The sequence below is a fragment of the Nilaparvata lugens genome, chromosome 5, assembly GCF_014356525.2.
Source record: "Nilaparvata lugens isolate BPH chromosome 5, ASM1435652v1, whole genome shotgun sequence".
Taxonomy (NCBI): domain Eukaryota; kingdom Metazoa; phylum Arthropoda; class Insecta; order Hemiptera; family Delphacidae; genus Nilaparvata; species Nilaparvata lugens.
This window is the reverse complement of record NC_052508.1, coordinates 68,260,324-68,286,622: the sequence shown is the minus strand read 5'-3', so window position 1 is coordinate 68,286,622 and position 26,299 is coordinate 68,260,324. Positions and strand designations below refer to the sequence as shown.

Genomic DNA, 26,299 nt, shown 5'->3' with positions numbered 1-26,299 from the left:
AGTAGTTTACATGTAGTTGGCAAGGTGTCCATGGTCCAGGCGTCCAGCTGTAGCAGGGCTTCGCAGGGCAAGCTTTCCACTGCAGCAGGGGAGAGGGACAGGGTCGACCTGATGAACTCGGGTTGGTGCCGATGAATGCATGTCTGCTCAGGCCTGTAAATCAACACAATATCTAATTAAGTATTGTAATAGGGTTACTTGAGTAGTCTAATTATTATAAAAATTACATTATAAATGTTCAATCATTATAGAAATTATTAGCACCCGATGTGCGCTAAATGTGAGAGTATCCTACTTCAGAATCATTGGGTAAAAAATGTTTAAAAAGTGTAATCAAAATTGAAAAATGACTCAAAATTCAAAAATTGATCAACATCATTGAATGAAAAAACTCATGAAAATCTTCCATGATATCAGATATCACAATATTGGTGTGGACTACAGTTACTATATAGCTATTATAATATTACTATTTATATATTACTATAATATTACATTATTTGAGACAATTATGTGTGTGAAAGAAAATCTTGGAAATATTTTGACGTTAGGACATAATCATAGGTACAGCACTAGAAACATAGATAAACTTTTACATTTGCAAAGCCATAGACTTGAGTTCTACAAGAAGAAGCCCACATACATAGGAGCCAAGTTCTATAACAAGCTACCGACGCGAATCCAACAAGTGCCGAATCCCAATAAATTCAAATTGGAATTAAAGAGATATTTAACTGAAAGAGCTCTTTATAATATCGAAGAATATCTGAATGAATGAGATCAGCTCCTATGAGTTGAATTGTATTGTATGTTTGTATTGTTGTATTCTGCAGATGATTTATTTGTTTTGTATTTTATTTATTTTAAATTGAATCTAATCAAAGATATACATTTTTGGCACTATCCATTGTATAGACTGAAACTATATAAAATTTTAATCAAGATTTAGGAGCGGGACAGTTTTGGGCTTAGCCTGTTGTTTTCTCCCAATCATTGTGTATAATTTGTGCATGTATTTGAATGGAATAAATTGACTATATAACTTGGCATAAACTAACAATAACCGTAATAGCTGTTGTAACTGTAGTGCGGACATGCTAAAACATTGTATGTGAACATTCATGAAGTCACGCATATGCATATCTAATAAAAAGTGCGTGAATAGTGGGGCTTCTATATTAGTTCTAAAGGCTATCACAAGAAAACACCACTGCCACTGGTAAATATAAACATCAAGTTCTATAGAAACCAAGGTTTAGACTTTGTAGACACCATTCAGCAAAAAAAAAGTTCAAGGCCCGGTTGCACTAAATCCTGTTAAATTTTAAGCATGATTAAAATGCTACGAGAACCAATCAGAGAAGACGTTTACGAGAAGAAGGCTTCTCTCATGAAATTTTATAAGAGTAAAAATTAACAGGATTTTGTACAACTGGGTCATACAATCGGGATTCAAGCCAACAGTGTTGTGAATAATTATAGAAAATTACTTATTAGTACCCTCTTCTGTTATATTTAAATTTATTTGAATTTGGGAGAGGAATTAGCACAAGGTTACTTAACTTACCAGGCAAGGTTACCTGATTTTTCTTCCACTATCATTTTGATGAATACTTTACTGATATTCACAATACTTTTAGAAAATATTCATTCATTCATACAATAAGGGTCGGTTTCCGAGCTCGGGATTTAGCTAAGTTCTAGACTTTAAACAGCTGGAGTAAGAAAATTAGCTTACCGAAACGGGACGTAGTCACAGTTTTTATGATAATCTTAATTTTCTCATTTCTATAATTGGAAACGTTTTTCCTTGACGAAATGAAATAATTCAAAATAGATGAAACTTTACACGATTTTCTCTTTATTTTATTTTGTGTTCAATTTTCTAGTTTTTCGGAATGTAATTTAAACGTGGACTGTGACTACGCCCCGTTTCGGAAAGCCAATTTTCTCACTCCAGCTGTTTAAAGTCTAGAACTTAGCTAAATCCCGAGCTCGGAAACCGACCCTTATTGTATGAATGAATAAATATTTTTCCCTCCACCTACTGTCTAAAGTACTTACTTTACTCCCTGAAACATGATACTAAAGTGTCACTTTTTCGCTCTCGGTAGTAAAAAACATAAAAACTCACTAGGGAGGAAAAGTGACTCCATTTAAATAACATGGGAAGCATCTCTATTTTAAAAACTTACATTGTAATAGGTTAGAAAGTCTAAGCTCAGATGAGAAAGCATAAAGAGGTGTCTGTCATTGAGTCAACTGAATTCAATACCACAACCAGAAATTTGATCAACTCATGAAATATAATATGTTTGTACGATATTATATTCTTAATATTAGTAGACGATAAAAATTTATACAATTTTTAAAATATTTTATTCTATTCAAAATACCAGCCAACAAATATTTTTGATCTGAACCACGTGATGGAGTCAGCCATTTTTGGTAGACACCCAGCTGATATAATTGTTACAACTTTGGCCGATAGATAGCGCAATCGGCAGTGCCAATCAGACGACCAGTTTTTAGGTTTTAGATTTTAGGTTATGTTGTTAGGAAATATTGTCACCAATGATACGTAAGTTATTAAAATGATTTTATTCGCAGTTTCTATAGAAATATGTAGATGGCGGAAAAATGTTGTGTACATCACGAGTGAAAAATACTTTTTCTCCCTCAGGAAAATTTTTTTCTCCTTAAAACTTTTCCCACAGGGAGAAAAAGTCGTACTTTTCACTCTAGATATACAAATAACTATTAATAGCACAAGGTTGCCTTATTTTTCTTTCCCTATCATTTTGATGATGACTTATTGTATGAACGAATGAATATTTTTTAAAAGTATTGTGAATATTTGAATGTGTTTTCTTCACCTGTATCGCCACATTGACATTGGGTAGCGTTCCAGTCACTCCATTCGGCAATCTTGCAGTCCACGGGGCAATCGACGTAGCACCACTTCTCAGCTGGACCTGGTTTCGTTTCCTCACTGCAATAGCTGTACACAACAATTCAATCGATCAGAAAAGTTGCAATTTCTAAAATTTCTCACATTTAATCCAGTAATTATTTATAGTAAAAAAGAATAAATGTATACTTGTTTCTTTTCAAAGAACATTCCAGAAGATTATGATATCAAGTGTCGGGTCAAAATGTTGGGATTCACATTAGAAAATACAAGGTGCGCCAGAGAAACTTCAGACCCACTGCCGCCTGCCTCAACGATAAAAATGTACTATTACTTGTGTCAAATTTTTTTCCCTCTTCATTATTATTTCATTCCTTTCTAATAAATTTTCATTTTTCCTTTTTTTATTGATTCTGTATCAAAATCTGATGTATATTTCTTATTTTATTTTTTCATTTTGCATTAGTTTTCTTTCATTTTTTACTTAAAATCTTTGAAGTGTAATATTTATTTTGTCTAAGTTTATTTATCTTTTGTAACTCATTTTTTTCCTGTAACTGGGCACCCGCCGAAAAACCTTTGGGTTTGGCAGGACCCTCAACTGTTTGTATTGCGAATAAAAATTTTGATTTGATTGATTTGAGAAACTTCAGACCAATGGCGACCCCCATTGCGCATACACCGATGACCTCGATTTTTGAAAATTTGTATACCCTCATTACAGTATATCAATCAGTATGTTGGCAAAGGCGTCGCGAATATTGATCTTGAGGTGTGTTATGGTCCGTGGTCGATCGACATAAACCAAGGATTTCAAATAACCACATCAAAAAATCACATTGAGGAAACGCATGTGGAAATGAGTCTCGTCACTGAAAAAAATGACCGCGTCTTCAGGCAGGTTGTCAATCAGCATATCACATGCATTTTGACGGGCAACAAAATCGCGTTCAGTCAATTCTTGAACAACAGCCAGTTTATAGGGATGAAATTGAAGGTACATGGAAAAATCGTTGAACATTAAATTCACGAATGACGCATCATCAAGTCTGAACTACTGGACTGATTAGCTTGAAATTTTGCATATAGATTCTTAATTAACCGAGGATGGTTATAGGCCTATTTTCAATTCTTCAAGATTTCATGAAGTCAAGTTTTGAAAGTAGACCCTTGCGGAGCACGGGTTACTTGCTAGTCTATAATCTCTAATATAATAAAGGAAAGAATTGGCTAGGAAATTGGATAGGAAATTCATGAATGACCCATCATCACGTCTGAACTACTGGACTGATTAGCTTGAAATGTTGCATATAGACTCTTAATTTATTACCGAGGATGGTTATAGGCCTATTTTCAATTCTTCAAGATTTCACTAAGTCAAGTACTTAAGTCAGTACTCAGGTAATAAAAATGATTCTTTCCCTCCCTGAAAGATGAAAAAGTTGATATTCACTGATTGATTTCGCGTTTTCCAACGAGCTTGGTGATGTTGAAGGTATTTAAGAGGTCATATCTCTCCATCGGAAGCTCGTTCCCCCAATCCGTTTGCAGATTCGGATTCCTCGCTTCAAGGAGCATAAGGAGACATAGTTTAAAATGATTCTTTCCTCCCCTGGAAGATGAAAAAGTTGATATTCACTGATTGATTTTCGTAATAAATTACCTGTCCTCTACAGGCCAGAGATCGCTGCGCTGACAGTAGATGGCCCTGGTGGTCATGCCCTCGCCGCACGGACTCCCGCCCAGAGGCAGACAGGAGCTGAACGGGGTGACCGCCCAGTGGTACGTGAAGCAGGTCTGGTTCAGTTGGCAGGCCTGTGTCTGGATCTTGTGCGGACATTGGGCGCCGATGTTGGAGGCGGCTCTCAGCAGTGAGCGAGTGCGTTGTTGGGCTGTGCTTCCCAAGCAGTTCTGCAACACGTCAATTAACACATTATAATATATTATATTCAAGACATCTATTAATATATCTAGTAGTTCTAGTTATATTATCGCACAGTTATAAACCACAGCCTCCTCTAATACAGTCGCTGTGATATCGCTGTGAAAACGTCGATACTCCAACTCAAACAGCCATGAGGCCGATTGCAGACAAACGACTATCGCATGTGAGATGTGGGACCGATTATTTTCCTTCTGTGGTACGACAAACGCAGCGCATACGGAGTGCATTGGCAGGCATGGCAGTGGCACTGATACTTCCAAATGACCTTGCGCGCTGTGGCAGCGATTATTTTCCTTGCGATACGATTGTCGTACCACTGGTTTGAGCCATTAACCTTAAGCCATTTAAGCATTGAACCTTAAAGAGATATAGACCCACAATGCCTATGCCTTCCCAATGATAGCTCTTACTTGAAATTGAAGGCCGCCATTGGGGTATTTTAGCACGAGATATTATACATATATATTTGTAATATTATAGATTACAAAGGCATTGGTATGAAAAAATCTTATAGGTTGCCCCCACAATGGCCGATTCCTATTCCAAGTATGACACTAGCGCTGCATGTGAGTCCATGCATTTTTAAGGTCTTTGGTTTGAGCACTACGCTTCAGCTAGCTTCTCTACCACAATCCCAGGCGCTGTGACTTTGAAAACAGCTGTATGATGAAAACATCTGATAAAAACACCCGAATATGATACAAATATCTGAAAAACTGCGCACTAATGCGCGTTTTCTCTGCGTTAGTCGTATTGTTCTGTGTATTGTATTGTATGTCGGTCCCACATCCCACATGCGATAGTGGTTCGTCTGCAACCGGCCTAACGCAGAGAGACTTTCACACTACATTCGAGAAAAAGCGCATTAAATAAATAAATGAAATAAATACAATTTTATTGTCAGCGAGCCAAAAAAGCACAAGACAAAGTCACACAAATAGAACATGAATAGACAGTCACACATTAAGAGACACATTGTTACTATTACATTGCTATTTAGATTACATTTCCAAATATTACAAATAACAAAGACAATATTACAAAATAAGCAGCTAGTTGATACGAGCTAACAATAAGAATTAAGGTATGCTTATTCCTTAAACATTTCCTAAAACATCGGTGCAACAGTTTTCAGCTGTTTGTATCATACTCGGGTGTTTTTATCATAGCGACTGCGATTGTGGTACAGAAGCTAGGGGAAGCGTAGTACTCAAACCAGTGGTACCACAATCGCAAGGAAAATAATCGCTGCCACAAAGGCAGCGGATGTATCAGTGCCACTGCTATGCCTGCCAATGCATTCCGTATGCGCTGCGTTTGTGGTACCACAGAAGGAAAATAATCGCTTCCAAATCCCACTTGCGATAGTGGTTCGTCTGCAACCAGCCTAGTGACTGTTTGGGTTGGAGTATCGACAATGCCGATCATCTGTAACTACTGTCATCAAGCCGAATTGAAGCAGAGAAAGGTCGGGAGAAAATACTATGCTACTTTGAGTTATCAATTGCATGCTTTATTGCATGCAATATTAATAATCCACTCGACAGCTGATTTATGATGAATAATAATTCTATAGTTTGATTTTCACGGTAATATTGGCGCTCGAAGGAGGCTCCTTTTCCTTTTATATTATCCTTAAAATGAAAAAAGCATTATATACGTCAACGCGAAATTCAAAAAGGAACATACCTGTCACCTTTTATGGAAATCTATTGCCGCGTTTCGCCGTAAATGCGGAACAAGAATACATAATGTGAAATGCAGAACCGTCTACATGAATCTTAGACCTCACTTCGCTCAGTCAATAAAGTAAAGAATTGGCTTATACACGTACGGAATAGGAAATTCACGCATCATCACGTCTGAACTACTGGACTGATTAACTTGAAATTTTGCATATACATTCTTAATTTACTGAGGATGGTTATAGGCCTATTTTCAATTCTTTTAGATTTCGTTTTTAGTCAATTTTTTTATCAGACCCTTGCGTAGCACACGCGTCACCTGCTAGTTATATATAAATCGAGACAGTTGTTCTGTGTGTGATATTGTAGTACTTTTCCATGATGAAAAATACAAATTGAAATTGGCAACCACTTATATTAGGTTACTGTTTATAAACTAGTCAGCTGAAGATGTGGCTGGTGAAGCCACAAAACAAAGTCCTGTTCATAAAGTAGGCTTACAATTGAAATAAAAAAATTGGTTAACAATTTCAATTTATGTTTTTCATAAATCAAGACCACAAATTCAAGCCTATGTTCATTTAGTCTATGTCAAGACTAATTTCAATGGCCATCAGCCTACTATAGTTGAGGTCCACGTTATAATGGCAGTGGATAAAGATAGAAGAACAGCGTTATTGCCTATTCTCTGCCTTGATTAATTATATTTCTGCATTGTCAAGAAGAGATTTGGCACCGTTCGGAGCTAGAAAAGGATAGTACTACCTGCTTTGTCGAATGATAGACAAGGATAGCAACATCAAAGTTAATCAAATACTGTCATTATAACGTGTACCTCACTATAGAGCGAGAGGCAAGTCACACACAAAAATTATTCAGAACTGTACTTCATACTGAATAAAAAAAATACCGAAATTATAGATTCATACAAATAAATGAATATTTGGAGTTGACTGGTGTTGCATGCAATACTTACCTTAGGGCATAGAGACCACTCGGACCATGAACTGAGCACACAGTCGCCAGGGCATGCAACATGGCATGCGTTCGTGTCGGATGGTTGAGTCGTCCAATCACAAAAGTCCTTGCTCACCTCTTCACCTGTTCTTGTGTCAATACACCTGTAATATGAGGGTAAATAAATACATTAATTTCATTTTATTATTATAAAATGGATAGATATGAGAGCAAGCAATTCCAACGAATTGAGACCGCAATTTGCCAGAGGATATCACTATGAGACAATAATTTATTGGTTTTATAAACTTAACCCACTCCTTACTATCTATTTGGGAAATTAGCCAAAAGAGAGATATTACAAAAATGATGAGAAATAAGTTGTCCATTTTTAAAACCAGACATATTACTTTTTTTAAATTGCTTCATGGCATCATGATATGACTCAGAGAATTCTACATGTTGAATGTTGGAGAAAGAATTCCAGTGATCGAGTTGTTTACTAAATCAAAATAATCTAGTAATAAATCAAAATGTTTATTAAACAATATGTACCGTAGATTCTAATCGATATTGATTGTAGTCGATCACTATTATCACTATGATAACTATTATAACGATATTCATCAATCTGATAATATCGTACAGACGGTTAAAAATTCAAATAATATACTAGTAGTTCTGTGAACAGTAGACCTCACGCAGTATTCTCATCCACAAGTACCTGATTGAAACTATAGACCTTATGGAAATACAGCAATAGACTGGCTTCTCCACACACCTGTGTAATCACTTGTCAGCTGATTTATGATGAATAATTCTATAGTCTGATTTTTACTCCAATATTGGCGTATGAAGGAGGCTCCTTTTTCCTTTTATATTATCCTTGGAATGAAAAATTTTCAAAAACCTTGTATATACGTCGATGCGCAATTAAAAAAGGAACATACCTGTCAAATTTCATGAAAATCTATTACCGCGTTTCGCCATAAATGCGCAAAATATAAACATTTAAACATTTGAACATTTAAACATTAAGAGAAATGCCAAACCGTCGACTTGAATCATAGACCTCACTTCGCTCGGTCAATAGAAATTCAAATAATATATTAGATTAATGAGGTGAGGGTTAGGAGTTTTATTGAGTAGTTATTTAAAACTTAAAGGCTAGGGGTAAAGTTTTAGCTTTCTAATGTCAGTATAATAATAACTTATTACTCGAAATTATTTTTATCAGGAATTTTAGAATAAATGTATAGGCCTATAGTAGGTCCACGTTATAATGGCAGTTTGATTAGCAATGGTATTGCTATCCTTGTCTATCATTCAACAAAGCATATAGCGCTATCTATTTCTCGCTTTCCAGATCGTATTCTAACAATGTAGAATTAATAATTAGGCTAATTAACAAAACATCTCATCTTAATTATGAAAATTCATTATGAAATTATTGAAAAATATCATTCCTTGCTTAATAAAATATAATTGATAATTTTAAACGAGAATGAACAATTAATATTACATCAATAAACCTGTATCAGCTACCGTCTATAGAAGGCATTGACAAGACCGAGGATCGGCAACGTTGTTCTCCTATCTTTCTCCACTGCCATTATAACGTGGACCTCACTATAGCTTTATAACTACGTAGATTCTTTACATTCATTCCTCAAATCTTGAATAATTAAGGTTGGTATACTCACGCGACTTGTCTGTACTGATCGCCCTCACCACACTGGTTGCCTCGGTCCGAGGGAATGAGAATGCACTCACTCCACCCGCCCGCTTGCCATTGGAACACACTGCACGGCACACGACACAGTTTCCACTGGGTGAGCGCCCCGCATGCACGACCGCCGTTCGAGTCCTGTCGAGTCACCTACGAGTGGCACAAAAGTCACGTGAGTACATGCAATATTCTTTCAAGTTAATATTCATTGATCAATTCTCACCACATAACGATGCTGTGCTGCTCCATAATAAGAATATTTTATTTGTCCAAGAACTATTACATGATTGCATGAGAAATTGTCGTGATAGTTATAATATTCAACTACATTTTAATAGATTTTATATACAATACAAATATAATTCATAAAAATCAAATTATACATTTTTTAAAGTCCATTTTTATAAACTAGTCCAATTTAAAACACTGACCCGAGTGCTTTCGAGTCACATGCAAGAGTCAAAAGTGACATGAGTACGTCCAAAAAATGTAGTCTTTCAAGTTTACCTTATTTATTTATTATTTATTCCATTGTCATTACAGATCATAATTATAATAAATATAATATGATTGGGAGAAGACAACAGGCATAGCTCAAAACTGTCTTCTCCCAAATTTTTACAAATACAAGTTTCAAAAAGAATAAGGTTAAAATTTCACTTTCACTTCAAAAAGTCCAATTTCCACTTCAAAACTAAAGACTAAACTAAAAATTTTGAATTTTGATATTTAAAAACTGATTAAAAACAAAAATAGTTCACTCAAATCTCTACAGATTGGAAATTTTTGAGTAATTTTGAAAAATTTTAAGCCAGTTTTTATTGAGATTATTTTTGAGTCTCTCATAAATATGTTTTCATAACGATATTTTCGAGAGACCAATTCCCAAAGACTAATTTGTTTTACAGCATCTACTCTCTCCATTCAAATTCTAGGCTACTAGTATACACTTTCATCTGTATGAAAGTTAAGATTTTTATTTCCTGCTAGATAACTCAATTTACCTCAGTTAGAGGTTTTGTATTTGATTTCATTTATTCTATTAACGGACCTTTAAAGCGTTAATTGGACCTTGAGTCGAAAAACATACAACTGCCTTAAGCTGCGTACACATATTCGCGCTTCCAACCCGCACCGAGCACGCTCCTCCCTCGTACCGCCCTCGTACCACCATCGAACCACAGTCGCTACGCCCACGCACCCATCATGAACGTTACGGAAGATGTTGGATCTTCTCGCGTTCCCCGGTCAAACCACTGTTGCTCCCCGGTCGATCATCAATCGCTCTGCTGGAGTGACGTTCGGTTGCGGAGCAGAGCGACAGTCTGTACGCACCTATATACGTACACGTTTCCAAAAAAAATACTGATGTCAATGTACAAGGTGCGTCAGAGAAACTTACTTATTTGAAATAAATTCCCGTGTGTTGAATTGGTCGTGTAGAGCGGCAGGAGGGGGCGCATCTGGAGGGGGAGGTTCTCAAATTTATCCTCCCTCAAGTGGATAGCCATCATGCTCCGGTCTAGATAGCAGCGGGCCTTCGCAGTTGAGAGCTTCTTTTCTAATGGTCGATCACCTTCCGCGCTCGATTAAAAATTCCTCCCCACAGACTCGTTCCTGGCCATAATTCGATTCTTTCGTGGGTTAACTCATTTCAGAAGTGTGGAAGTGTCGCTAAACTCAGAAATGGACTCCAACGAACCATCAGCACTCCAGAAAGTATTGAAAGAGTGAGGCAGTCAGTTGTGCGTTCTCCCCGGCGTTTGGCTCGCATACACGCAGCTGCTACGGAAATTTCTGACTCCACTGTTCAACGAATTTTCCATGAAGACCTTCAACTTTATCCCTATAAATTGGCTGTTGTACAAGAATTGACTGAACGCGATTTTTTTTTCCCGTCAAAATGAATGTGATATGCTGATTGACAACCTGCCTGAAGACGCGGTCATTTGACAAGGCTCATTTCCACATGCGTTTCTTCAATGCAATTTTTTATGGGGTTATTTGTGAACCCTGGTTTATGTCGTTCGACCACGGACCATAGCACACCTCAAGAACAACATTCGCGATGCCGTTGCCAACATACCGATTGATATACTGCAACGAAATTTCAAAAATCGACTTTATCAGTGTATACGAATTGGGGGTCGCCATTGTTCTGATGTCATTTTCAAGACTGCATGGAAAAAATCGAGATATTGTATTCTCATATAAAAAAAAGATTGAAACAATATCTAAATTACTTTTGTTTTTATTGACCTTTCAAATAAGTAAGTTTCTCTGGCGCACCTTTTATGTCGGGTAGACAAGGTCCAAGTAATCTTAAATATTTATGACCAATAAAATATGAATTTATTGACGAACCGTTCTTGTCCTGTTCTGTAGACCTGGACCACACAGCACATTGCAACTTCCCCAGGAAGACCATTCACTCAGTTGGCAGTCAACGGGACATGAAACCAAGCATGGCTCGTCCTGTAAACCCGTCATTCCTCCGCACATACTGCAAAATTCATTCAAAATATTGCATAAATGTTCTTCAGTTGAATATTTTATATTACTGTAATTGTCGTATATAATCGATCATTATTAACAAGTGCCAACAATCAATATGATATAAGATATACCATATTATATATAAGATAAATTGAAAACGTCAGTGGAAAATAGAAGTGGCAACTATGCCGTCTTAGTAGCAATTAATATTACATAAGATAAACCGGAATAACTTGAATCACAGCTATAAAGGCGATGGTAACAGAGAATCGTCAAATCTGTAGTCCTATCATTTTCCTGAATTAAAAAATATATATATCTTGTTTACCAAGAGTTCCAAGATTTTAATATTAGACAGCTTCACATACGAGTTTTAATGAATGACAATACTACAACAAACACTTCATTTTCAATAATAATTTAGTTAATACTCATAATACAAGAAATCTAATTAAATTTGTTATTCCCCATCCAAAATTCCTACATAACTGTTTGAAAAATAATAGTAAATACATTTGTCATATATTGCATAGAAACGTTCCCTATCATTTAAAACAGTCGGAAAATTCCAGTATTAACAGCTACAAGCAACATTTGAGTAGATGGTTATTAGAAATTGGCAGGGATGCTGCAGAGCAACTGATTCAATCCGCCTATACATTCAGAGCTTAAACTCATAGTGAATTTGCCATTTCTAATGAGTACTATAGCCATTAATCTACTATTTCTACCTTGGGGGTTTCATTTAGACTTTGATATACAATGTATATTGTGCATGCGACGGTGTTTGCTACACCAGTTAAGAGTGTTTTTTTTCTGAAATATTTTGTACAATGTATGTGGATTGGTCGAATAAATATTATTATTATTATAAGTCTCTATATACTTATATCAAGCATGGATATTTGTGTGCAATTTATATTCTTTGATTTGGCGAAGAATGTTAATAAATTCAATTATAATAGTTTCATTTATAATATATACAAAACATGAGAACATAATCTCAATCAACTTGAAAGAGCTCACTCTCCACTCACAGACTCAAGTCTTTGTGGAGAGTATTCACTGTTAAATGTTTAGATGACTTTTATAGATGTGTGTTATGTTTTTTTGAATGAAAAGCTATCTGATTTGATTTGATAAATCAAAAATGAACTCACAGCTAGCGCACAAGTTTGCTTTGCTAGCTGTGCCATTTCTATTTAATCATTCGTAATGTATTATTCATTTCTATGATCATATTTATCTATTTATTAGAGCAAACAAATACAATAGTCGGAGAAGAAAAAACAGGCTATTGCCCAAAAGTTCTTCAATTTCCTAATTTTGTCTTTGATTGTCCAAATATTATGGATGTATATTTCAATTGTAATTAATTGGAAATATTTTCTTGTGATTTTGTATTTTGGCGAAACAAAGTTTATCAAAGTATTATTATATTGATTTAATAACGTGAATCTCATTTTAGAGTCTGGCTTACCTGGGATCAACCATCTGTTCTTTGTCATTGATGCATTCAAAAGCCCGATAGCGCATGCCCGTTCCACATCCCGAGCTGTCATTGGTTATACAGGTGGACCAATCAGAGATAGGCCTCTCGTAGTACTGTTCACAAGGACAGGCCATCTTTTCCAACAATGGCAGATCGTTACAATCCAGGTTTCCGATGATGAACCTGCAAAAACATCAGACCACTATAGTGGAATCCGTCAGTCAATTACAGAACTTCTCCTATTAATGAGGATCCGACAATAAGAAATTCAATAAAATTAAATTCAAAATGGCGGAAAAAATGGCGGATAATTACTAAAAAACCATGTTTTTCACGGTTTTCTCAAAAACGGCTCTAACGATTTTCTTCAAATTTATACCATGGATAGGTATTTATAAGCCCTATCAACTGACATAAGTATCATTTGGGAAAATTGCAGGAGCTCCGTAATATGCTTGAAAAAAATGGTGGATAGTCACTAAAAAAAACCATGTTTTTCACGGTTTTCTCGAACGGCTCTACGATTTTCTTCAAATTTATACATGGATAGGTATTTATAAGCCCTATCAACTGGCATGAGTCTCCTTTCTGGGAAACTAATGGGGGGGTCCACCCCATCCTTGAGAAATGGACTTTGTAACCTCCTTCTCGTGCATGAGGTAGGTAGGTAGAGCAGTTCATAAAAAGAACACATAGTCGAGATATTTCGACAGAACAGCTGTTTTGACGACTTTTAAAAATCATCGAATTCCACAATTTAACAGAAGGAAAAAGTACTCTGAAAACATATATATTATATATATATATATATATATATCTATATGTTTTTGACGACTTTAGAAAATCATCGAATTTCACAATTTACAGAAAGGAAAAAGTACTCTGAAAACATGATATATATATATATATATATATATATATATATATACAGAAGTGTGATCGTAGTTTCAAATAGGTTGCCGCCAATCGTCATTATGTTATTCCCCTAAATTATTCTCGTTTAAGAATGAGGCTTACAGTTCAATGAGCAAGGAAAGTTGTGTGAGTGTACCACACCAGATTTTTATGGACTATAACTGCTGTGAAAGCACTGAATTGAACTAAAATGTTTGAAACTCAAATGCACATGATATATACAGCAATAGTATCAAATTCCTTGGATTAATGTTTGACCCCAAGTTGACTTGGGAACCCCACATAAATTTCATTACTGTAGGCTAGCTAGATTATTTATTTACTGAGACAATTGAAAACTTTAGTTCCAGAACAATATCTCAGGAACTCATACTTTGCCTTTTTTCAGCATAATTGCCTAGGTAGCTTAATATATGTGAATAGCAGCCACATGAACAAGTATTATTATTGCAAAAAAAGCAGTCAGAGTTTTGTCAGGTGCAGACTATCTGAAGCCACTGTCGACCTCTTTTTAAGAAACTTAAACCATTGACAGTCATAAATTTGTATATCTACAATGTAACTATTTATACAATGAAAACTTACCTAATTTGAGAAAGATGCAAATTCATGCTCAGGATACAAGATATAAACATCAAATTGACATACCATATCAAGTCTCTCCACAAGCATGAAGCATTATGACAGCATAGGACGTAAGAAATCTATAATAAGTTACCTACAGAGATCATGTTGTGCTAACATTGTTCATTTCAAGAAATTACTATTTAATTGGTGTTGGAAGACCGTTTTATTGTTTGAACGAATTTTTTGATAGTACCTGAATGAATGTATTTTTGTTCTATATTTTGTTTACTGTGTGACTTTGTCAATTACCATGTTGGTTTATGACAATAAAATTTATTTATTTATTATTTATTTATTTCCAATTCGCTTCCCGCGACAGCTTGTGAACACTAATTTCACGCTACTATATTCCTTGTCTGCAGGCTGCTTCAACATCCTAGGAAAGAAGTGTCACCACTAGACCTGGCTATTGAGGTCAAGCCAAACAGGGCGTTTTTGAGGAAGCTCTCCGATTGGCTGATTGGGTTGGCATATAGTGAGCTTATTCCTGTCCTGTAGTGCCGACTGAAAAAATGCCCTGTAGTTTGACCCATATTGGCGGCTACCAAAATTCAGTCTGTTGTCTCTGAAAGAAGGAGTTCGGACGCTGCTACTACGTCCTTGTGTGATGTCATTTTGCCGCTAATGACGACTACTAGTAGACGCTACTTCTGTCTCTGTGTTCAGGGTGCTAAAGTCGGCCACTAACGATACTACATGTCTGAACAGACAAATTGTGTCATCAACAAAAGGCTTCATACAAAAAAGGAAGAACAGCTGTTTGACAGCAGCTTCTAACATAGAATAAGAGCTTGTTCACATGACAGCGATTTACGCGCGGTTGGCAAATCACATACACATGACAGCGATTCATGAGCGGTTTGCCCTCAAGACTGTGAAAAGGATGAAATTAAACTTTCTACTGGTTATATTTTTCAAAGTCTTTCGATTTGTATATATCATCAAGCTATCAAAATGGAAAAGTTTTCTCAGAAAAACATTTTTCCGACCATTACTTTTTGAGATATGAGCGCCCAAAGTTTAAATTGTTGGAACAGAACATTTCAAATATTGTAAGATAAATTCATGAAATTTGGAAAAAAATTCTACATGGTATTGTTGATTGAATAAAGCATAAATTTTCTGAAAATATCAATTTTTGAGAGCTATTCAATTTACTACAAATGACCAAAAAGAACTCATTATGTTCCAGGTTGGGACACTCCCAAAAATTTTTTTTTGCAAATGACAATCAATGCAGTTGTCATGGAAGTATAGGCAAATACAATCAATATAAAATTTTAAAATGATGAATTTTTCTATTTTTGACCAAGTTATGGCTGTTCGAATTTTGGTGTTCCAACGTGGCTTGTTTACCCTACTATGAAATATGATCCTCTACAAACTAACTTGAACTGAACTTACTAACTGAACTGAAAATTGTAATAGAATAAATTTTAATTGAACTGAAATTGTAATAGAATGTGCACTATCTGAACTGCTCTGCTCAAAACCGCTCGGTTGACTGAAGACATGTGTACGCTCTCATGCCTGCTCTAGTATATCGAGCCGCCCGGCAACCGAGAGGTTGGACTAAAAACTACAACCACCGCGATTCGCCGGCGACTGCTCACACCGAACGTTGCATGTGTACGGTACCATGTCTTCTTTGTATATGTGGAGGCTTCTTTGATTGGATCTCGTAAAATTAATCACGATTGAAATTTGAACGACTTTTGTGCAATCGGCACTTAAAGTATGAATGGTAGAAGCTACAAACGATCAAATCTCTACGATCTGTCAATTTCGCACGCACCAATGAGCTGCCTGGTTCTGATGCGCATTGCGGTACAGGGCTGAAAGCACTGTGACCAGGAACTCCACTCAGTCAGCTGACAGGGCAGGTGGCAGTCAACGTGGCAACGTTGCACGGTCATCGGCACAGGGTTGCCGTTCTTCAAGCAGAGTCGCAGCTCCTCGTGTGTGTCCGAGTTCTCCTTGCTGCACCAGAGGTCGCGCGTGCGCAGTCCGTGGCCACAACGGGTGTTCGTTGATAGCTGACACTGAAATTGTAATCGAAATAAATTGTTTTATTGAAAAAATACAATGCAAGTAGGTACATTTAGATCACGTGTCACAAATGCATAACAACAACAACAACAACAACATTTTCTTTTTTTTCTTTAGGGGTCGTCTTGAATATAAATGAAAATGTAAATCCAAGTAACCTTTTTAAGTGACTTGATAATGGCATCATATAGGTTCCAGTGGTCTCAGGTTCCCGGAGTGGATACCAGTCTGGAGGTTCTGGCTGTGTGAACCTCATAAAACTTCTCCTGGACTTGAGTCGGCTACGCGATGGCTCCAGCTGACCGTACATCATGTGTCTCTCATCGAAAGTCCTGTTTTAACCTCTCCAAGTATTCATGGTTGGCTCTACTGATCTTGGGAGTGTTCATTCCCGCAGTCCTGTAGAGTTTGTCAATGGGAGTTGGTTTCATGCAACCAGTTGCAATGCGATATGTCGATTGAGAATTGCACTGTGTGGAACAACAACGTGCTGTGATCAGATTTTTTGTCGCAGAAGGTGAGAAAGATAGTGAAATCCTCAAAAGAATGTTAAAAGTGTACGAAGACCATTGTTTGAATCGTTCAAACGTTTACAAATGGGTAAAGCAGTTTCAAAGTGACTGTACAAAAGTTTGTGACAATCAACGCGGTGGACGACCAATCAAAGTTGGGACTTCCTCTCCCGAACTAGAATTTATTCGTTAATTCAGGACAATAGGCGTATCACTGTTGAATTTATAAGTGAAGAAGTAAACGCAAGTGTTGGAAATGTCCATAACATTATTCACAACAAGCTGCAGTAAACAAAACTTGTGCAAGATGGGCGCCTAGACAACTGAAGGACGCTCACTTGAATTTTGTTATCAATTCGGATCTTAATCTTTCTAAATTCAAAATTAATTGTTTCAAGTGTTTGGTGAGAAAATTAGACAACATTTTATGAAGTGTAGAAAACAAAACCTTTTTTCTGGAATATTTTAATAAATCAAAATTCGAGGGAGGAATAGTTTTGGGCTGTGCCTGTTGATCCTCCCCAAATCATTTTACATGATAATTTTGTATCATTGTATCAATAAAAATTGAACTCCAACCAAACTCACAAAGAAACCAGGCTTCAAATCAGTCAACAGTTGAAAAATCGGTAAGCGACTGAAGGAGAATGTTTTTTCAAAAGAACTGTAACATGTGATGAAACATGGATAAAATCAAATCTGATCACGGCAGGTTGTGCAATTCTCAAGCGGACTCACCATTGTTAACTGAGCCAATTTGAGATTATGTTTACAAAATCATATTATATTAAGCGAGCAATTTCTGTATATATAATTATTTATATCTGGTTATTTTTATATCTGGATATTTTTATATCTGGTTATCTGGATATTTATATAGTTATTTATGTTCAACGAATCTCGAAAACGGCTTTAACGATTTTTACGAAATCTGGTACATAGTAGGTTTATGATATGAAAATTCGATTGCACTAGGTCTCATCCCTGGGAAAACTCGCTGATGGACATGAAAAGAATAATTCATCCTTGGAAAAATAGATGATAATTTCGTCGTCTGTCGATAACAAAAGATGCGTGTGCCTGTGTGGGAGATCAGCTGTGTAATAAATTAGCTTACCGTATCTCGCGAGAAATCTAGAAATTTTAATTGACTCGATCAAAATAATCTGATTTGTTAACATGGTATATCATAACATTCAAAGTTAATCATTTACAGTTCTAAGTGACTAGTGAGTGTTATTTTGTTATTCAATTTTGTTTGTAAACAATTTAAATTAAAACTTTCATGTTTTCAAATATTTGACCTGAATTCAAATATTACTTACCGTACTTTTTGAAATATTTAGTGTATAAATCAAAATTCGGGGAAGAAACAGTTTTGGGCTGTGCTTGTTAGTCCTTCGCCAATCATTTTAAAGAAATGATTTTTGTTTATCAATAAATAAATAACGAGCGAAGCTCGGTGCCTCGATATTATGATAGAACAGCTTATCAGATGTCATCCGAGGTTGCCAACTTTATTTACTGAAAGTTTCATATTATGGATCAATTCAGCCGTCTTTGAAAATTAGTAATTTGTCTCGTTACTGATTGAATGACCCTCGTATTTAGGTAGGTTCCGAATCTTCTCAGTTTCCTGTAAATAATTTCGAGCTTATTAGAAAAACACCATGATTCAAAAAACAAGATGGTTACCTGCGACCAGAGTCCCGCCTTGAACGTGTACCGGGGACACTGCAGCTCGCCGGCGGCGGCCGGCAGACAGTCACGTGACTCCTGCAGCGGCTGCTGACAGCTGTTGCCCTCGACGACGACTCGGTAGCGCGACTGCGTGGTGGGGCCCAGTCGTGTGCCGTTGGCCGCACACGTCTCCACCGGACACGGCGACCACTCGGACCAGGGCGACAGTTCGCACTCAACCGCACAGTCCCCGGGTGCAAGTGCGCCATTCTACCGGTTTCGGCAGCAGGCCGCATCTAAACAAATTAAATTATTTCCCATAAATTGATTACATATGAATTAATTAAATAAATATTCTCGAAAATGAAAGTGGATTATTCTAGCAAAACTGATAATTTATTAAAAAACCCTTTTAATTTTTTTTTTTTATTTCACTCCAACGTTAGTTTATGATTTAAACTAAAGTCTATATAAAAGTTCTGAAAAAATTTCTCGCTTTCACCAACCACTTATCTTTTGAATAAAAAAATATTCTATAGTGAGGTCCACGTTATAATGGCAGTAGATAAAGATAGAAGAATAGCGATGCCGATTCTCTTCATTAATTAATTATATTTCTACACTGTCAGAAACATAATTGGCATCGTTGTGGATCTAGAAAAGGATAGTAGCCCCGGCTTTGTCGAATGATAGACAAGGATAGCAAAACCAAAGTTGATCAAATACTGTCATTATAACGTGGACCTCACTATAGCATGTCGAAAATGTTAGGTTCTCTGCTGGAAATTTCTTGACATTGACGAACCTCATATAATCATTAATTGAAAAATAACTATAGATCAGATAAAAATAATCTAGAAGCCAACAGAAAGAAATACATTCTCCCCGTTATTTTTATATGAAATTTCAACTCATTACGACATCCCATAGTTCTGAGGGAAGTGTTATTCTAAAGAAAATCATTTTTTTTCGCGATGTTCTCAATTTTTGTTCTGAAAACGATTTCTCGCTTTCACCAACCACTTATCTTTTGAATAAAAAAAGATGCTAGCATGTCGGAAATGTCATGTTTTCTGCTGGAAATTTCTCGACATTGACGAACCTCATAAATATAATCATTAATTGAAAAATAACTTTAGATCAGATAAAAATAATCTAGAAGCCAATAGAAAGAAAACATTCTCCCCGTTATTTTGATATGAAATTTCAACTCATTACGACATGATCCCATAGTTCTGAGGGAAGTGTTATTCAAAAGAAAATAATTTTTTTCGCGATGTTCTCAATTTCATCAGAAAATTAAATTTCCTTTTAATCCTTCAACCCTATAACTTTTTCAACACTACTGGAATATAGGGGATGATATTCTACATTTAATTCTGAGGTTAAATAATTGGATATTTCTCAGAAATGCCACCTGGGAGAATGCCACTTGAAGTCCAAAAATAAAGACCTACTGGAAAAAGAGATGTAGGGAGGCCAAGAAAGAGATGGGTACCGGAACAGGTTAATTAATAAACCTAATCCCTGGAGTGAAGATGATGATGATGAAATTCGATATTTGAGGAATTTGCTTTTTTTAACGATTTGGCAACCCAGTTTGGATGGAAGGCCAAGTCTCAACTTAGTTTTTCCTACAGATACCTTGAAAAGTGAGCATTCGCGCACTGATTGCAGAACGCAAAGAATCACTTTTCCGCTCTAGTGCGCAAAGTATTACTTTGCGTACTCCAGATTTGCAGCATGACAACGCAAAATAGTTAGTAGGTTATATGGAGCACCAGTGCAGGAAAATCAAAATTAAGTTGGTAACACTGACTGTGGTCCACGTTATAATATGGGGGGCAGTAGACAACGATGACAGCGGTTGCCACCACATGAGTGCCGCCTTCATTCATTTACTACATTATTATTCGATTTTGAATAATTTGAGGTTTTTATTAATAATAAAATTACACAGAAAAAAATTTGATGGATTTCATATATGGAATTTTACCCATAATTACTTTCATATTCATATTCAATGGTAACTGTAGGAAAAATTTAATGAGAAATACGTGCGCAAAGTTCGTTTGCTGCACTCAAGAAACCATTATTCCGCACTCGTCACTTTGCGCACTAGTTGCACAAATAACTATTACCTAACTGACATTTTCCGAAAGAACTCTTCTAATTGGTTATTATTACACTTCAACGTTACTTCGCCCCTGGAGACGTATTTGTAAGTGAATTGAACACTGGAATAAGTGGTAATTTGTAAGAGAACTCACTCTTCGTTGGCAACTTGGTACTGGTTGTCCTGTACACACCAGACGTCCCTGGTCTGAATGCCGTCACCGGCGTCGCAAGTGGCGTTGCACGCTTGCCAGGGCAGAGTCCGCCAGCTGTAGCCGTGACAGCCGTGCGAGTTGCAGCTCTCCATCTGCAGCATTTCGTCGGGGTTCGGGCATGGGTGACCGCCTAGCACAAACAACACACAAAACAAAGTCAAACAAAATTATTTCTGTTAGCCAATCGGGTTGTTATAGTGGTAAGGAGCGTTACATAAGAGCTTGGGGTGGAGCCTTGAACACACATTTTGGAAAACTTTTCATAATTCAAAATATATTATTAAAAAAATTCTAGGCAAACCCAGACTTTATCTTTAAAAAAGCGATTAAAAGCGATCTTTTCAATGAATTCAAAGTACTAACTGTTTGACAGCTGTACATAAAAAACTTGATAATATACATTAAAAAAAATAGAGATTTCTTCTTCGTGAAAGCAACCTGAATTTAAATTTACGTCCTACTAGAGTAAATTCCATCAAGACAGGATAGATTTGAATGTATGTAAAAGACAATTCAATTACTTATCACAGAGGCTGATAAACATTGTTCCTACTCATGTTGTTGTCAATATGAGCCGGAGCATAAAACTAAATTGCGAGATCGAGGAATGGATAAGATCAAATAAAACTGATGAAAAAATCTTCTATAGTGAGGCCCACGTAATAATAACTGTGGAAAAAGATAGGAGAACAGCGATTCTGATTCTCTGCCTTACAATATTATATTTCTAAATTGTTAAGTAACGATCTGGTAGCGATGAGGAGCTAGAAAAGGTAGCGCTATCTGCTTTGTCGACTAATAGACAAGGATAGCAGCAACAATGTTGATCAAATACTGACATTATAATGTGCACCTCACTAGGTACCTGTGTATCTTGTTTCAAGTTTTGTTCTTTTTATCATAGAAAATAATAATTATGCTTTTAACTTTTATCTAATTTTATTATTTATTTATTTATTTATGTCATTGACAATTACAAATCATAATTATAATAAATATATTATGATTGGGAGAAGACAACAGGCATAGCCCAAAACTGTCTCTCCCAAATTTTTACAAATGAAAGTTTCAAAAAGAATAAGGTTAAGATTTCACTTCAAAAAGTCCAATTTTCACTTCAAAACTAATGACAAAGCTAAAAATTTTGAATTTTGATATTTAAAAACTGATTAAAAACAAAAAAAATTCACTCAAATCTCTACAAATTGGAAATTGTTAAGTAATTTTGCAAATTTTTAAACCAGAAAAGAAACACAACTACTAATCATCTACTAATCTACAAAATTATAATTATATTGCGTGTAAATTCCACTAATCCTTGTTCTCAATTTGGTTGTAAGTTCTTAGTTTATATTGAATACATATATTTTTCAACTTAGGTCTACGCACAGGTTTTACCTTGTAGGCTACTCCTTAAACATAGATGGACATGAAAATATACTGCAGATTTGAGATTGCTTTTATATTTTTAAAAGCATGTTTCTTGTATTATTTTAGATGTTACAATATATTTATTATATATATTATATATATAATATTATTAATTTATATATTATAATTTTGTATGATTTTGAGAATTCGATTTTTGACATCTGTTTCCCTATAGCAACCTGCATACAGGGTCGCCATTAGTATTGCTACTATAGTGAGGTTCACGTATAATGGCAGTGGATAAATATAAAAAATGATCCTCTGCCTTGTCAATGACTTCTATAGACGGTAGCTGATACAGGTGTATAATATAATATTAACTGTTCATTCTCGTTTAAATTATCAATTACATTTTATTAAGCAATACATTATATTTTTCAATAATTTCATCATGAATTTTCATAATTAAGATGAAATATTGTGTTAATTATTAATTTTACATTGTTAAAAGGCGATCTGGCAACAGAGCAAAGCGAGAAAGAGATAGCGCTATCCGCTCTGTTGAATGATAGACAAGGATAGCAATACCATTGCTAAACAAACAGTGCCTTTATAACATGGACCTCACTATAGTTATGAATGAAATCAAATACCTTGCCCGGGAGGCGCAATAACGGTTCTGTTCCGCTGTCGGAACGCCATTTTGGTTTTGCTGGAGCATTGCTGGGAGCACGAACTCCACGACGACCAACCGGACACCACACAGTCGAACGGACACGGCAACAGGCACTTTTCCTCCACCGGGGGCTTCATCTGAGTGCACAGCCAGTTCACAACAGTTTCCTGAAAACCGCAAATTTAATTTAAAAATTTAAAAAAAGAAGAAACCTACGCTAAGGATGGCCTACGATACGTTATTCCCATACTCCGTGCAAATTTAGTTCATACTTTGAGGAATTTGCGACGCAGAGATGATCAAGTTACACCTGACTTTGAAGAGCACACCGAGGTTAGAGACCCATGTGGCATTTTTTAGATGATCCGGCACGGCAAGACAAGAATTATATGTATGCTTGTAATGGAGGGAGATCAGCCAATTGCAGTGATGGATTGAGTCATAGGTGGAAGCGCAGTTGTCAATTTTTTCGATTAGAGTCAGTCGAGTCTGTGATTGCAGAGAGGAAACTCCCTAAGTTTAACATGAGCGCTTGAATACCTACTAGAGATTTAGAGAACGCTGGCCTTGCCGGTTCAGAACGGTACATCGCCGCCGTTGTATCCCTACCGCTCTACTGCGCATGTCCATCCACTACCTCCGTAAGCAAAGCCATAGTGAAGTCTGGTGACGTCAGCACAGGTAGGGCTCCTACACCAATAAAAATTTGTTGATTTCAGCTGATCTATATCAGCTAGTGTTTTTAATGGTGTAGGAGCCCTACCTGTACTGACGTTACCATCAACCACCTGTCATGCACTATGGCTTTGCTTACTCGCTGAATACTCACTGGAAATTAGAGAACAGTGGCCGGTACACAACGGTAACATAGCCGCCGTTGTATCCCTGCCGCTGTATGCCTTCTCTGCTGCGCATGTCCATCCCAAGTCGGAAGTAATTCTGAACAGAGTATAAGCGATACGTCTGTACAGTCGAGAATTTAAACGAAGGTTTTGTGTGTTCGACGAGAAGCTGCAGGAAAAAACCGCTGTAAGAGTTTGAGGTGAGGTTTTTGTGTCTACGATTCTTTGATGTTTATTCCTTTGTTGTTCTATTTGAGGTTAACTTATTTTTGTATCAATATCATTTATAATTTTAATTTTATACTGGTTTAATTGCAATTGATGGATTATTTTCTGTTTATAAACTGTATTACTCCTTACGACTGATGAAATCAACCTAGCATGGGGCACAGACACACGAGGCGTTTTTGCAGGCGAGTCGGCACACGGCACGACAGGACAGGAAGCTCTCCGATTGGCTTCCTGTATTGTTGTGCCGTGCCGAATCATCTGGTAAATGCCTCGTGGGTCTCTAACCTCGGTGTGTTCTTTAAGTCAGGTGTGCACGAAGAATGTTCGTCTGCGAGACGTTTAGCTTGTCAGGACTGACGTACTGAATCGTATGGTGGCAGTCTAACGATCGAGCTTTTCCACTATCTAATTTATTTTTCCTGAGATTGACTGAATGATATAAGAGACTCTCGAATGAAGTAGATTGAATTTCATTAGCATACTGGGAAAATTCAGCGCGTCAACAACGCTCATAATTATAGTGTTCTCATAAGAGACAACCTGTTAACGATGTTTGCATCCTGTAAACCTGTTTGTATCCTGCAAACGAACTGGAAAACTTCAGCTCATCTTAGACTCTCATTTATAGTTTTCCTCATTGAAGACTGTTTAAGAGACTCTCATGACAGACATCCTATAAACGAACTGGAAAATTCAGCGCGTCTCACTCATATAATAGTTGAGGTCCAACCATTTCAGGAACATTTTTTCAGCTTTCTTAATCTTTCACTTATTTCACTATGGGTACTTACTCCTTGGTGAGTGGTGCAGAAGACATTCCTGGTCCGGGTTCCGGTGCCACAGTGCAGATTGCCTGGGTCCAAGACACAACTGCCCCAAGGCTCGAGTGTCCACTTGTAGCACTGCGGGTTCGGGCAAGGCTGTACCTCGGTCAGGCTCGGGCATTCCACTCCCAGGGCACTCGGCGGAGTGATGACCGCCCTAGATCGTTTCCTGTGACCTGCAACAAAATAAAACAATCAAAATCGAACTGAAGAGGATAGTTCCCAATCCTATACTATTAAACGAGCAATTTCTGTTTATATGTTTGGATGTTAGAAAAGAATAGTGCTATATGTTTTGTCGAATAATAGACAAGGATAGGAACACCAATGTTAATCAAATATACTGTTATATATTGTTATCTTATACTATTAAACGAGCAACTTCTGTTCATATGTTTAGATGTTTATATGTTTGTATTTCACCGGATCTCGAAAACGGCTCTAACGATTCTCACGAAATTCAGAACATAGTAGGTTTATAATATAAAAATTCGATTGCACTTGGTCTCATCCCGGGAAAACTCGCTGAAAGACATTAAAAGGATAATTATTATTCATCCTTGGAAAAACAGCTGATAATAATTATTTCGTCGTCTGTTGATGATGGAAGTGAGTGAGCGAGTTCATGTGTGTGGGACTGTGTCAAAATTATGACTAAGCTGTTGAACTTTTGTAATCATTCAATCAGGTACTTAGTGCCGGTTGCAAAAAAGCCGGGTTATTTTCAATCCTGATTAATTCCAGTAGATCAATATTTTGAAATGGTCTTCTCTGATTTGGTTTACGTAAAATTAATCAGGATTAAAATTTAACCGGCTTTTGTGCGACCGGGCCTTTGTGAGGGAAATTTTTGAATTCCTCTGAGAATTAATCTCAATTTACTGTGATTATATAGAACATTTCTGTATGAACTATGAATATTTATTTCTTCTTTCGTAATAATTTTTTATGCTTTTGTACTCCAGAGCGAAGCTCGGTCCCCGATATTAAGAAATAAACGGAACATTAGATTTTGACACTTGAAAAT

General features: G+C 36.5%; 1 protein-coding gene across 1 annotated transcript in view; it reads right to left on the bottom strand.

Annotated features, from left to right (window-relative positions):
* Positions 1-26,299, bottom strand: part of LOC111057280 (thrombospondin type-1 domain-containing protein 7A) — a 258,676-nt gene that overhangs the window by 14,736 nt on the left and 217,641 nt on the right. The window contains 13 exon segments of the mRNA XM_039429587.1: positions 11-153; positions 2,877-3,001; positions 4,575-4,822; positions 7,518-7,662; positions 9,202-9,377; positions 11,592-11,730; positions 13,204-13,398; positions 16,531-16,799; positions 19,014-19,247; positions 19,249-19,294; positions 21,269-21,458; positions 23,353-23,542; positions 25,240-25,448. Of these exon segments, the coding sequence (XP_039285521.1) occupies positions 11-153; positions 2,877-3,001; positions 4,575-4,822; positions 7,518-7,662; positions 9,202-9,377; positions 11,592-11,730; positions 13,204-13,398; positions 16,531-16,799; positions 19,014-19,247; positions 19,249-19,294; positions 21,269-21,458; positions 23,353-23,542; positions 25,240-25,448 (2,309 nt within the window).